This window comes from Erpetoichthys calabaricus, chromosome 14 (genome assembly GCF_900747795.2).
Source record: "Erpetoichthys calabaricus chromosome 14, fErpCal1.3, whole genome shotgun sequence".
NCBI lineage: Eukaryota > Metazoa > Chordata > Cladistia > Polypteriformes > Polypteridae > Erpetoichthys > Erpetoichthys calabaricus.
In genome coordinates, this window is record NC_041407.2 from 13,836,496 (window position 1) to 13,850,671 (window position 14,176).

At 41.8% G+C, this 14,176-nt stretch overlaps 1 protein-coding gene across 6 annotated transcripts in view; it reads right to left on the reverse strand.

The window, feature by feature from the left end:
• The window catches only part of sdk2b (sidekick cell adhesion molecule 2b), a 419,662-nt gene that overhangs the window by 20,436 nt on the left and 385,050 nt on the right, over positions 1-14,176 (reverse strand). For all 6 annotated transcript variants that reach the window (XM_051936527.1, XM_051936529.1, XM_051936530.1 and 3 more), the window contains 4 exons: positions 10,077-10,238; positions 8,805-8,930; positions 4,147-4,311; positions 2,523-2,663 (listed from right to left, as the gene is read on the reverse strand). In XM_051936527.1, the coding sequence (XP_051792487.1) occupies positions 2,523-2,663; positions 4,147-4,311; positions 8,805-8,930; positions 10,077-10,238 (594 nt within the window). The remainder of the gene's footprint in view (positions 1-2,522; positions 2,664-4,146; positions 4,312-8,804; positions 8,931-10,076; positions 10,239-14,176) is intronic.

The following is a 14,176-nucleotide window of genomic DNA, read 5'->3' on the forward strand; positions in this document are numbered from 1 at the left end:
TGGCCAGATTGTCTTCAAGCTGCTCCCTTTTTGAAAGCATATCACTGTTTTCAAAACAAGCCCTTCTCTCTCTCTTAAACAGAAATATGTTTACACACAAGCCAGTCGTCTTGATTGGACGCAGTGCTCGACAGCTTGCTGACAGTAACAAAACTCTTCATGCGTGACTGAGTTGTTTATAAAATCTTTCCAGCTTTCTCTCTACTGAAAACACTTCTATTATGCACTCACATTTTCTAAAATACTTGTTTCTAGTGTGTGCATGAAATGTCATAGTGCTCCTACATCTTTGTACTCTGGTCTTCTATCTCTCAAGATACAATCTGGTCATGGTACTCTTCTGAGGGGAGTAATAGCTCATGTGATTAGATGAGCACAGCTGAAGCTGTCATAAGGGTGTTGATCATGCTTAGAGATGGCATCAGCAAAGCTGAGAATATGTAAAGCACAACATGGTGGCACCGACATCAGCCCACCAGCAGACAAAAGGGAAGTTGCTCTGGATTTTAAAATGTGTATATGTGGCTGTTAGTCATGCACAAGGGGAGAGGAATACAAGCGTAGGTGCAAAATGCTACAGTAAAGTAAAAACAATAAGCACTTCTAAATTGTGATCCTGAATTTGACTAAATAGTTTTTAGAATGTTAAATGAGGGAGCTCACTTCAACCATTACTTTTTAAAATAGACTTGTCCTGATTGAATATTTTATTTCTTTATTATCTAATGAGTCAAAATACTCACTCAAACAAATGTCAAAGTTAAATATATAAAGTTGCATCCATTCACACATTTCCTCAACCTGCTTAGTGCAATAAATGTTGCAGAAGTAGCCTCAACCCTGTATAGGGCATTAGTCTGTCTCATGGAACACACACTTAACAAAATCAGAGTCAGCAATTAACTCAAAAATGGACATCTTCAAGATGTGTAAGGAAAACTGGGGGAAAGCCTACACAACCACATACAGCAGTCTTTCTTAACCTTTTTGGGAGTACAGAGCATTATACAAAAAAAAAAAAAAAAAAGATCTGCAGAACCCCCATTAAAAATAAATAAAAAAAACAAAACAAAACAAACTCCAAAATAATCAGTTATGTAAAAATATTTTAAACCAGAAAATATTTTAAATGTATGCATATACAGTATATATTTATGAAAAGAAGGTGAAATGATAAAAACTTTCAGGCATGAGATATGAATGTAAATGAAAAGGAGGTGCTGGAATAACATGACACACATTATCAATATATGGTGTCAAGTTTGTTAAAGATGGGCCTTAATGTAGGTGTATTTAGCCTATTTTGATTTCATTGCAGTGACAGTTGAAAGTTTACTTTCAAGTAATAAGCATTAAAGATCCAATTCCAGTTTGCTTGACTTAAAAGTCCACATTCACTATGATTTTTTTTTTACCTATCAAGAAGTAAACTAATCTTCATACTTTTTAACATAACATCTGAGGAAAAATCATCCAATAATATCTTCTTCATTTATTGATAGACCATTCTTTACTTGTTTGTTAAGATGAAATCGATCCAAAATCCACAAAAAACCCTTTGTCGAGTACTGATTTTCAAGAAAATAGTCTTCAAATTTCACTAATGACGTTTTGTAAATGACTGATCGTAATAAGTTTTAGTTATTTAAAATTGTAATCTTCATTTCTCTTTTTTGCCTCATTCATTCGGTCAGTTATGTTTTGGAGTTATCAAAGAAATAATTTCAATTCTTTGCATCCAATGTTGAATTTTCCTCTTTGGGCCTTCTGTTTCATTAGATCTTCAAATTATCGTTTTATGTGTTTCCTGAAGTGTTAAGTTTAAAAAAAAAAAAAAAGAAAAAAAGAAGTATGTCTGCATACATATCTTGATGTGCAAATCTGTATCTTTAAAGAGCTGCACAGGGCCACAGTTTTTGTTTGATAAGAGTATAGTTATTGCTGCTCTCTGAACTTGCAAAAACCAGCGAACACCTGCTTGTAATAATAAAAAAAGAAATCTAGATTGTTTATTCATATTGGGAAAAAAAAAAAATAAAAAGTATCCCTAGTAATATTAATATGTTCAGTTTAGTTAATGCACACAACTAGCTGCACAATGACAAATGCAACACTGCATACTTCAGTAACTATCATGAGCGACGGTGGGACTTCTGCTTTCTAGGCTGGGTGAGCTCAGATCAGTGCGGCAGGAGATGCAATCAGTGTTACGTCGTTGATGGCCGCCAATTGTCCAGTAGCTACAGCTGATACAAGGCATTATGATTGATGGCTTATGGAACTTCTAGAAGGTTCCCCAGAACACTGTTTAAAAAACACTGATGTAAAGAATGGGGAATCGTCACAGAGGCAGTGACAAGGCTGGAAGTGAAGTTTGTGACTTAGATTTGAGAGGTAGCAGCAGTAACCACTGTGGCACTGTATCACCCCAACCCCCAAGTAAAGATGTTAAATGGAAAACTAGCAAAAGGTTAACAAATACCTAAAAGATGATACATTGAAGTCAATAACCTCCTGCCTACCTGAGTCCGATTTTTTTGCATATTTCTTGCTTTGGCCACGGATAATAAGAATGAAGACAAGTAGGAGAATAAAGATGAGTCCCACCAAAGCCACCACAACAAGGAACCACCACTCCTCATAGAATGGAGCCACCTTCTGAGCTGAAATAAAACAAAACAAGCAAAATCATTGAAAGGATTAAAAAAGGCACTTCATTCTGAGCTGACTACACATCTCTCAAAGCAAACGCATTTTGCAGTAAATATCCTCAAAAGGAATTCCAAGAAATCTCTCATCCATTGCTACACATTTTCAGTTGTAACCAGTCTCTTTATCAGATTGTCATTACTGTTGTTTAAACAGGCAAAGAAGCTGCAGCATAAACCCAGGCCTGCTCATCTACTACCACCAAACTAATTCTAGAAGTAAGGAAATAATTCTACTAGTAATATACAGTATATGTTCCTTTTCATGAAAATATAAGATTATATGTAACTACACTTCTGTTCTTCCTATTTTGCCATTAAACCCTAGAAAGAAATATGGCAAAGATGATCATTTATGGGCTTGTTCACACTATGTTAGATCCAGGTAAAAAGCTAGTGTTAAATGGCACCAATTATTAAAAGTGACATTTATACTACAACCTTATCCACACCTAACCTGAGTAAGGCAGATGGGTTTACATTAACTGTAAATCTTTGCTGTAGAGGAAAGTTTTAAAATAAATTACTGATTAAATCAAAACAAACAGATGCTAGTAATGTGAAGTGGCTGCATTTTTAGCTATTGCCTCATGTTGCTCCCTCTCTGGTATCTAAACACAGCTCTTAAATGTGTTCCCCACCCTGTATGTACTGTATGTGTGTAAATGAGAAAGGAAAAGAGAGCATGACTGTGCGTTTAAACAGCCCTCTTGAATGAATCAGATTCTGACACATCACACTTCTAAAGCCATGGTGTGTCACAAGGAGGAACACTTTGGTTAACAAACCCATCCTTAAGTAAGATGACCAATAGCATTTGATGTAGATCTAATTTTGTTACACTCTTGTAATAAAGTTTGGTCTACAAGGGTGTTTTTAATCTCTGAATTTTTATAGACATTGTTATGTCTTAATGCCATGAACGCTAATACAATCACAAATATGTCAGACTGAATGAGAGTAATGTCACCTTAGCTTACTGGTCCTAATCAGGAAGTTGTGGTTTCCCACATCATTGTAGAAAAGCCTTTTAAGGTCTTAGGTGCACAATCATTTTTGAAATGAAATTTAGTTAAGGCATAATACTTGGAGTCACAGGGTAAGGTCTTCTGTTTCACTGTTGAGGGAAATACATGGCAGTTTTTACTTGAAGATAACCTAAGGTGTTCCCCATCCAGAAGACAGACCTTTCCATGTGCAGAAACTGGAAATTAAAATGTCAACTATTTTATAAGGTGTGTTTCCTAGAAAGTACTAGTGATTTACAAATAACATTCAAGAAGAGAACAGCACAAGTTGGAAGTTCAGGTGAATTAAGCTATCAATTAGCACATGATCCAAACATGCAGGTGACTAATGGTTATGAAAGCCCAAAGGCCTTTTAAGTCTCCAGAACTCCATTATTTATTAAAACATCTAAACATTTAAAGGGACATACCTGAGATGGATGGAGAAGGTGAACTTGGAGAACCATAGCCATAATCGTTCACCCCAATGACCCTGAAGTCATAGCTGACCCCTTGTTTCAGCATCTCCATGTTAAATGTGTAGGATGTCACCTCTTTTGGAATGTCCTTTATCAAAATATCCCATAAACCCTCATCTAAAAAAGGAAAAAAAACAAACAAGGTGGCTATAAGAAAGAGGATGTTTTATGTTCATTTTTACTTCTTTACTAGCAATACAACATTCCCATCTGCTGCTAACTAAATAAATGGCTGGTAGATCACCAGTAGTATACTTCTAATAATTGGAATTATGTGGAAATTGACCGGGCCTGGAGAAAGCTGCTCCAAGTGAACTCTGTTAGCTCATAGGGAGGGGCGTGAGCTGCATACCTGCCTCATTTTACGGCATTGTTGTATAAGCTCAGTTTCTGTCAGTATCCCACTTACATCTTGTCAGTAACAACAGGAGCCATGTGCAAAAAATATTTTTTTTTGCCACCTGACTGAAATAAGGCTAGTCCAAAGGAGTAAAGAGTGACTGAAAAGATCAGGACATGAAGAGTTAAAGTAAGGAATCACACACACGAGTCTGTTAACAACAAGTAAAAGTCATATTATTAAGAGACTAGAAAAGCAACACAAGAAACAAGTGTCTAAACAAAAATTAAAAACGTTAATTTAGTTAAAATCGTTTTCCAAAGTAAACATTTAGATTTTTTATATATTTATTTCAAAGTTTGGACACAATATGCAGCATGTCAGCATTTTAATAGTGTCATCTGGATAACAGGACGTGTCACACTGCTGTCTGACACTTTCATAGGCAACAGATGCTGCCACTAACCACAATTCGGTTGTGCTCATCAGGCAAAACAGAACTGGTAAGATGGTAATAGAGTACCATTAGAAATTACAAACAACAGGACCATACATAGTACAAAATAATCAATACAAAACAAAGAAACATGTTTTAAAAAAGTAAATTATAACAGAGAAACCACCCCCCACAAGGCAGAACTCTGAAAGTGATCACATGGTGGCTCTGGATGAATAATTGAAGCTCATGAACATCACCAGCTGGTATCCATAAATGGTCCTGAGGACCATAGCCTCATCAATGAACTAAGCTCTACACCCTAGCTCCTCTCTGGCAAGAATCTAATCCTGTTCTTCATCTGCATTCACCAGAAGAGGAAAAGGAGTTGTTGTTTTCCTTTAAAAGTAATTAGAACGGACAAGGTATACATCATGAAATATGAAAGGTCAGAGTGGTTCTTAAAATGCTGAGAAACTGGACACAATATATCTGAGCTGGTTTATAGCATTGAACCTTCACGCTGTGAGCCACACCTTTGGTCCTTCATTAAAATCTGGACCTGTTCTTCATTTAATATCTGATCTTCCTTTGGCAGAATCTTCCAAACTAGCTCCCAATTAACCTTTAACGTGGATAAATAATCTGAAAGACTTGGAACTGATGTTGAAGATAATTTAACTGAAATTAATGGTAGCTTACCCTTTTTGGACATACAGTACACATTTTACCACATTCATTGGGTTGTGTCAGCACATTTATTAGTGATATTATTTAAAGGAAGATTTGATATGCATGGCTAAAAGAGGCACATTGGGAATCTTTAATATAAACGCACAGGGAGTTTGAAATGTATTGGCTAGTACTTTCACTAGTTAGGGCAGGAGTAGTTGCTGCTTATCACAAAACAAAATTAGGAAAAGAAAAATGCTTTTGTTTTCTAGAGCAGAGGACCTGGAGCTCTGGACTCGATATGAGCTTTAGCAAAAGCTTTTGATGTGTGTTTTGTTTTACATATTCTGTGTGGTATTTTAATTTTTGTTCCTTAATAACAAGTGATCTCACACTAAGTGCCTATGTTCCTGATCTGTCTCACACTGGGCAGCAGGTGTCTTGTTATCTTACATCCTAGTTGTCTTGTCTCTGTCCACCCAGACACATCTCACTAAGTTATGGCTTTCTTTTCTCTGTCCACCCCAATAAAATATATAACATACGCAGTAGCTTTTGTGAACATTATTGAGCAAAAGAAAGTGGATGTCTTGTTTATGTCCGGTGACCCAACAGGCAATGTGACAAGATATCCTGTCTTTGTTTGGCTGGCTGTCCAGCAACGTGACAGCTTTATTGTTTCTGTACAATAAGTAGTTTAGTAAAAGTGGGCAATTGTCCTGTCTGTTTAGTTGGCCAACCAGCAAAGCAGCTGTAACCTGCACCTGTTCCCTAGCACATTTCCCAAATTAGATTTCTAAATGTTGTCTATATTTAAAATTTCCTGACTTTTCAGTTTTACCTTTGGAGCTCTTGATTCTGAATTCTGATTGCTCTCTTGATAAATGATTTATTGTTTCACATTAGCCCCATTATGGCTCCTTGCGTTCTGTCTAGTTACTAGGCACTTAAACTCTGCCACTCAAAGGTAAAACCAGCAGTCCAACAGTTTTATTTTTATTTCCCTGCCCCATGTTGTTTTACTGTTTCAGTGTTGTTGATATTTATTAGTTCACTTTTCTGTGTTGTACTATTGCTAGCACTTTTAAACTTAACTAGTAGGAGTGTTGAGCAGTTGTATAATTGCATAAAATAAATGGCATGAAATATAGTCAAACAACATGGAGTACTACGATGTGATGACAAGTATTCAGATGGCACTTTTAAACAGCAGAATGCAGAGTAATATCAGATATTCAAGTTAATTCTACTTGACAGAGAAACATATAGAATATAGATACTACTGTAAAAATGATATATCACCCAGGAGATGTCCTCCACTCTGAATAGCAGTTGTTCCTTGACACAGATGATGTACGGATAAATCCTTCTGCTGAAAGGCAGCAAATCGATGGCCTTGTTCTTGTAGTGGTGTAACAGCCTCTTCATTGTGATTCTCCATTTTTCAAAAGGAGCTAAAAATATGCAGCTTCAGATTTCTAAACACGTGAAAGCTGGCATCCTGATGCATCCAGCATGGATTTCTATGGTGATCTGTTTTAATGCCTTTACTTAATGTAGCATTACAAATTAACTTCTTGTTGTCCTTGCAGATATAACACATTTGATTTAATCATGGCTGTATATAGCACTAATACTTTGACACCATGTTCACTGTTCAATGGCATTTTTAACTTGCTAAAAATGTGTAAGTCATTATTGATAAAAGCTTCTGCTAAATAAATAAAAGTAAATTGCAATGACCCTGACTACAAAATTTGTTAACTTGGCATTGTCTTATAGAACTGATACACTTCACTGTGTCATTATCTATATATATAAAATCCCTATGTGTGTCCAGGTGTCCGTGTGTGGGTGTCTTCTGATGAAGTGCGCATGCGCGGGGCACGGTGAATGCGTGATATTACTGTCAGAGAAAATTAGAGGCATTTTACAGAAATACAAACCAGTATTACTGCGAGAGGAAATTAAAGGTACACAATATAGTGACGCATATTACAGCCACATACAAGCCAGTATTACTGTCAGAGGAGATTAAAGGCATATTACCGACGCGCACACCTGTTTTACCGCCAGAGAAAATTAAAGTTATATTATGGACGTACAAGCCAGCAGACGTACAAGACGGTATCCTTCAATAAGGGCGCGCACAGGCATCCTTCAATAAGGGCGCGCCGCGCTCAGTTGAGGTCGCCCTTTTCATGCTCGCCTATTTGTGCGCGCCCTTATTGAATAGAGCCATACAAGACAGTATTACTGTCACAGAAAATTAAAGACACACAATACATGGCGGCAGCCCACGAAGAACGGTCAGCTCAGCAAGTAAACATCAACAAAAGAAAGGCTGAAAGAAAGAAAAGTACAACCAACAAAAAGAATGAGGTCAAAGTCCCTTGCCATTTAATATAGACTGTTCCTACTAATGTTTATACACAACTGTTCTAACGCCCGTTATTGTAACGGGCTAAATGACTAGTAGTAAATAATTTAGTAAAGCAGGCCCAAAATGAAATGCATAGAAAGCAGTTGATAAATTGTAGGCTGTTAAGTGGGGGACTTGAAATGGAAGGTTCAAACCAAAAAGACTCCTTTTCTGGTGAACTTCTCCTCATCTCAACTTCTGACAAAGTGTTTCACTGTCTTTGCTCGTCTAAATGTCTATTCTTCTCCTCTACCTCTCATCCTTGTAAAGGTGTCAGGCAGACCCAAGCGTGCTTTGCACAGCTAAATCAATATAGCATTTCAAAGGATGCAGGTTTCTGCCATGTGCTGCAGTTAGTTCTACAGAACTGAAAAAAACAATAACTTCAGCAGCCCTTCATGAATTCACAGGGCTTTAAACAGCATGTTGTCTAAACTAAAAATGAGCCATACTCTTTGTCAGCTTCTAGACAGTGACTGACACTTATCGCATGTTGACAAACAGATTTCCTTATGCCATTGGAACCTGGCACTTGCTGTTCAGAGGCAGGTAATACTGAGCCAGTGCTGCACAAGAAACTTACAAACAGACAAGCAGTGTTAATAGTAACATTTACTTATAGGACCTTATTTTGGCATGGCACCATCATTAATAATTTAAGGTGTAAAATGGGTGGAATAATAAATTAAGCATTAATTTAAGACACCACACACATGCGCTATTTCACTACAGTATTTTACCTGATGGTCTGGCCTCAATGACATATCTGGTAATGGGAGCACGACCTGGGTCTCCATTTGCCCAGTGTATTGTAAGAGCAGAGCCATATCGAGAAATAAAAGGTTCCCCGGGTGGACCTGGAGCACCTGGAAAAGCAATTGGCAGAGAATCAAAATGGATGGAAATATGAAATTCTTTCGGTTTATACAAGAGAAAAATAGCTACACAGAATCTGTAGAGATCTAATGAGTGTTTGAGAATTAAAAATGAAGCCTAATGGTATTATACTGAAAGAGTGAAATTATAGACCTGGCTCACTAACAGTGAATGTGGAGTTTTCTCCTGTTTAGACAAATGTCAATGCATTTTGTCACATGAGTAATACTTCTAATATTCCTTCAACAGAGTATAACTACTTTAATTGCTGTATTGTTCCTTGGATTTGAAATTTGTAAATTTATAAGTATCCATTCAAAAATAAATGTAAATATAAGGCACACACTACTCAGTAATGATATTTACTTTATGACATTACAGTTTTCACACTGTTATAGAATTAACTGTGTAGTTCACTACATTAAGAAATTCCCATCCACTTTTAAATGAAACTCCCCAAAAACCCAAACCCCTAATGCAAAAATGATACTAAGTGATAAAATGAATGCAGCCTAGGCAGCTCAATATGAGAGGTTAGCCTTTGAGACAGAGCAGCTGCTGTACTTAATATTCTTTTAGCCACCAAAGTAATTTGAAATTTATACAGCCACCATTGCCTTATTCTACTGGTTTTGCCTAGAATAAGACTGCCAATGCATGTAGTTCTGTCTGAAAGGTTAATTTCCATATATGGACAAGCATTTTTTTCTTTTACTACTTTAAATATTTTTAAATTAATAATTTTGTTTTTTATTGCAGAATTGAGTGTATCAAATTCCAGACAGATTGAACTGTGCACACAAATACGTAGATTTGCTGCTGGTAAACAGTTCAGACATTTTACAAATGTGTCACACACACTGTGTCATATCAGGGTACACAATGACTGATGAGGCTGACCTACAAAGACATGAACAGACCCTAGCTATCCCAATGTGTGTAGTTTCAGAGATATCAAAACAAAAGTAAAGAGGTTGGGTTAGACAATGGCAAACAGATGTATACTTTGGTAATGGATCAGATAACACTGCAATGTAAGCAGCAAACTAAGTGACTAAATCAATATCATATTCAAACAGTCCTTGGGAAAGACACAATGAAAGACAAGGAAAACAGAGTGTTGCTGGTTGACTGACCTTCACCAGGCCCCGTAGTAATGTTTGCCTCCACTTCTGGCCCATAAGTAAAGGTCTTTGCCCGGATGCGGAAGTTGTAAGTCACACCATCTGCCAGATCTTTAATCTTCATCCAAAGAGGGGAATTCCCCTTCACATCCACAGTGACAATCTTGCTTACTCCTACAACACAGAGATAGAGTCATGGGTATTTTCTAAAAGTATGTGTAACATCTGTTTTATTAAAACATCCATCCATTGTCTCCCGCTTATCCGAGGTCGGGTCGCGGGGGCAGCAGCTTGAGCAGAGATGCCCAGACTTCCCTGTCCCCGGCCACTTCTTCTAGCTCTTCCGGGAGAATCCCAAGGCGTTCCCAGGCCAGTCGAGAGACATAGTCCCTCCAACGTGTCCTGGGTCTTCCCCGGGGCCTCCTCCCGGTTAGACGTGCCCGGAACACCTCACCAGGGAGGCGTCCAGGAGGCATCCTGATCAGATGCCCGAGCCACCTCATCTGACTCCTCTCGATGCGGAGGAGCAGCGGCTCTACTCTGAGCCCCTCCCGGATGACTGAGCTTCTCACCCTATCTTTAAGGGAAAGCCCAGACACCCTGCGGAGGAAACTCATTTCAGCCGCTTGTATTCGCGATCTCGTTCTTTCGGTCACTACCCATAGCTCATGACCATAGGTGAGGGTAGGAACATAGATCGACTGGTAAATTGAGAGCTTCGCCTTGCGGCTCAGCTCCTTTTTCACCACGACAGACCGATGCAGCGCCCGCATTACTGCGGATGCCGCACCGATCCGCCTGTCGATCTCACGCTCCATTCTTCCCTCACTCGTGAACAAGACCCCGAGATACTTGAACTCCTCCACTTGGGGCAGGATCTCGCTACCAACCCTGAGAGGGCACTCCACCCTTTTCCGGCTGAGAACCATGGTCTCGGATTTGGAGGTGCTGATTCTCATCCCAGCCGCTTCACACTCAGCTGCGAACCGATCCAGAGAGAGCTGAAGATCACGGCCTGATGAAGCAAACAGGACAACATCATCTGCAAAAAGCAGTGACCCAATCCTGAGCCCACCAAACCGGACCCCCTCAACACCCTGGCTGCGCCTAGAAATTCTGTCCATAAAAGTTATGAACAGAATCGGTGACAAAGGGCAGCCCTGGCGGAGTCCAACTCTCACTGGAAACGGGTTCGACTTACTGCCGGCAATGCGGACCAAGCTCTGGCACCGATCGTACAGGGACTGAACAGCCCTTATCAGGGGGGCCGGTACCCCATACTCTCTGAGTACCCCCCACAGGATTCCCCGAGGGACACGGTCGAATGCCTTTTCCAAGTCCACAAAACACATGTAGACTGGTTAGGCAAACTCCCATGCACCCTGCAGGACCCTGCTAAGGGTATAGAGCTAGTCCACTGTTCCGCGACCAGGATGAAAACCACACTGTTCCTCCTGAATCCGAGGCTCAACTATCCGACGGACCCTCCTCTCCAGGACCCCTGAATAGACTTTTCCAGGGAGGCTGAGGAGTGTGATCCCTCTGTAGTTGGAACACACCCTCCGATCCCCCTTCTTAAAGAGGGGGACCACCACCCCGGTCTGCCAATCCAGAGGCACTGTCCCTGATGTCCATGCGATGTTGCAGAGGCGTGTCAGCCAAGACAGTCCTACAACATCCAGAGCCTTGAGGAACTCCGGGCGTATCTCATCCACCCCCGGGGCCCTGCCACCAAGGAGTTTTTTGACCACCTCGGTGACCTCAATCCCAGAGATGGGGGAGCCCACCTCTGAGTCCCCAGGTTCTGCTTCCTCATTGGAAGGCATGTTAGTGGGATTGAGGAGGTCTTCGAAGTACTCCCCCCACCGACCCACAACGTCCCGAGTCGAGGTCAGCAGCGCACCATCCCCACCATATACAGTGTTGACACTGCACTGCTTCCCCTTCCTGAGACGCCAGATGGTGGACCAGAATCTCCTCGAAGCCGTCCGAAAGTCGTTCTCCATGGCCTCCCCAAACTCCTCCCACGCCCGAGTTTTTGCCTCAGCAACCACCAAAGCCGCATTCCGCTTGGCCTGCCGGTACCTATCAGCTGCCTCCAGGGTCCCACAGGACAAAAGGGTCCTGTAGGACTCCTTCTTCAGCTTGACAGCATCCTTCACCGCCGGTGTCCACCAACGGGTTCGGGGATTGCCGCCACGACAGGCACCGACTACCTTACGGCCACAGCTCCGGTCAGCTGCCTCAACAATAGAGGCACGGAACATGGCCCATTCGGACTCAATGTCCCCCACCTCCCTCGGGATGTGGTCGAAGTTCTGCCGGAGGTGGGAGTTGAAGCTACTTCTGACAGGGGGCTCTGCCAGACGTTCCCAGCAGACCCTCACAACACGTTTGGGCCTACCATGCCTGACCGGCATCCTCCCCCACCATCAAAGCCAACTCACCACCAGGTGGTGATCAGTTGACAGCTCCGCCCCTCTCTTCACCCGAGTGTCCAAGACATGTGGCCGCAAGTCCGACGACACGACCACAAAGTCGATCATCGAACTGAGGCCTAGGGTGTCCTGGTGCCAAGTGCACATATGAACACCCCTATGCTTGAACATGGTGTTCGTTATGGACAATCCGTGACGAGCACAGAAGTCCAATAACAAAACACCGCTCGGGTTCAGATCGGGGGGGGGGCCATTCCTCCCAATCACGCCCTTCCAGGTCTCACTGTCATTGCCCACGTGAGCATTGAAGTCTCCCAGCAGAACGAGGGAGTCCCCAGAAGGTATGCCCTCTAGCACCCCCTCCAGGGACTCCAAAAAGGGTGGGTACTCCGAACTGCTGTTCGGTGCATACGCACAAACAACAGTTAGGACCCGTCCCCCAACCTGAAGGCGAAGGGAGGCTACCCTCTCGTCCACCGGGGTAAACCCCAATGTACAGGCTCCAAGTCGGGGGGCAATAAGTATACCCACACCCGCTTGGCGCCTCTCACCGGGGGCAACTCCCGAGTGGTACAGAGTCCAGCCCCTCTCAAGGAGATTGGTTCCAGAGTCCAAGCTGTGTGTCGAGGTGAGTCCGACTATATCTAGCCGGAACCTCTCAACTTCGTGCACTAGCTCAGGCTCCTTCCCCTTCAGAGAGGTGACATTCCACGTCCCAAGAGCCAGTTTCTGTAGCCGAGGATCGGACCGCCAAGGTCCCCGCCTTCGGCCACCACCCAACTCACACTGCACTCGACCTCCTTGGCCCCTCCCATAGGTGGTGAGCCCATGGGAAGGGGGCCCACGTTGCCTCTTCGGGCTGTGCCCGGCCGAGCCCCATGGGTGCAGGCCCGGCCACCAGGCGCTCGCCATCGAGCCCCACCTCCAGGCCTGGCTCCAGAGTGGGGCCCCGGTGACCCGCGTCCGGGCAAGGGAAAACGCCGTCCAAAATTGTTGTTCATCATAGGACGTTTGTTTAACCGCTCTTTGTCTCATCCCTCACCTAGGACCAGTTTGCCTTGGGTGGCCCTACCAGGGGCATAAAGCCCCAGACAACAGAGCTCCTAGGATCATTGGGACACGCAAACCCCTCCACCACGATAAGGTGGCGGTTAAAGGAGGGGTTTATTAAAACATAACCTAAATCAAACCTAAATCAAATGAGAAGATGAAGAGTAAATTCATAAACATTCATGCAACCATCAAACATAAGGACTGAGTTGAAGACCCTTCACTACAAGCACGAAAAGTCACAAGTTCTATTGATATGATTCAGATCTAGTGTGGTGGATGACCTTATCCACTGGACTGCCCTCCTCTAGAGTATTGTATATGTAAGCAATACTCTCAGAGGAAGAATAAAAATTCATTACAATTTCATCAGCGTTTCTGCTTAATGTTTCTCATGTTATATGCATCTGCTTTCATGATTATATACACATAATGCTCCAATCTAAAGGGGCTGTTAATATACCAACATTTGAAAACGTATTCTTTAAATTCTCAAGGTTCCAAATATCACATTTTCAGTCTTCAGTTCCTTGAACTTGGCAGGAGTATCTCACAGAGCCATTTATTAGACACACACAATTCAAATATGTCTTAATATTCTAAGTGTACAATTAATAGGTCTCA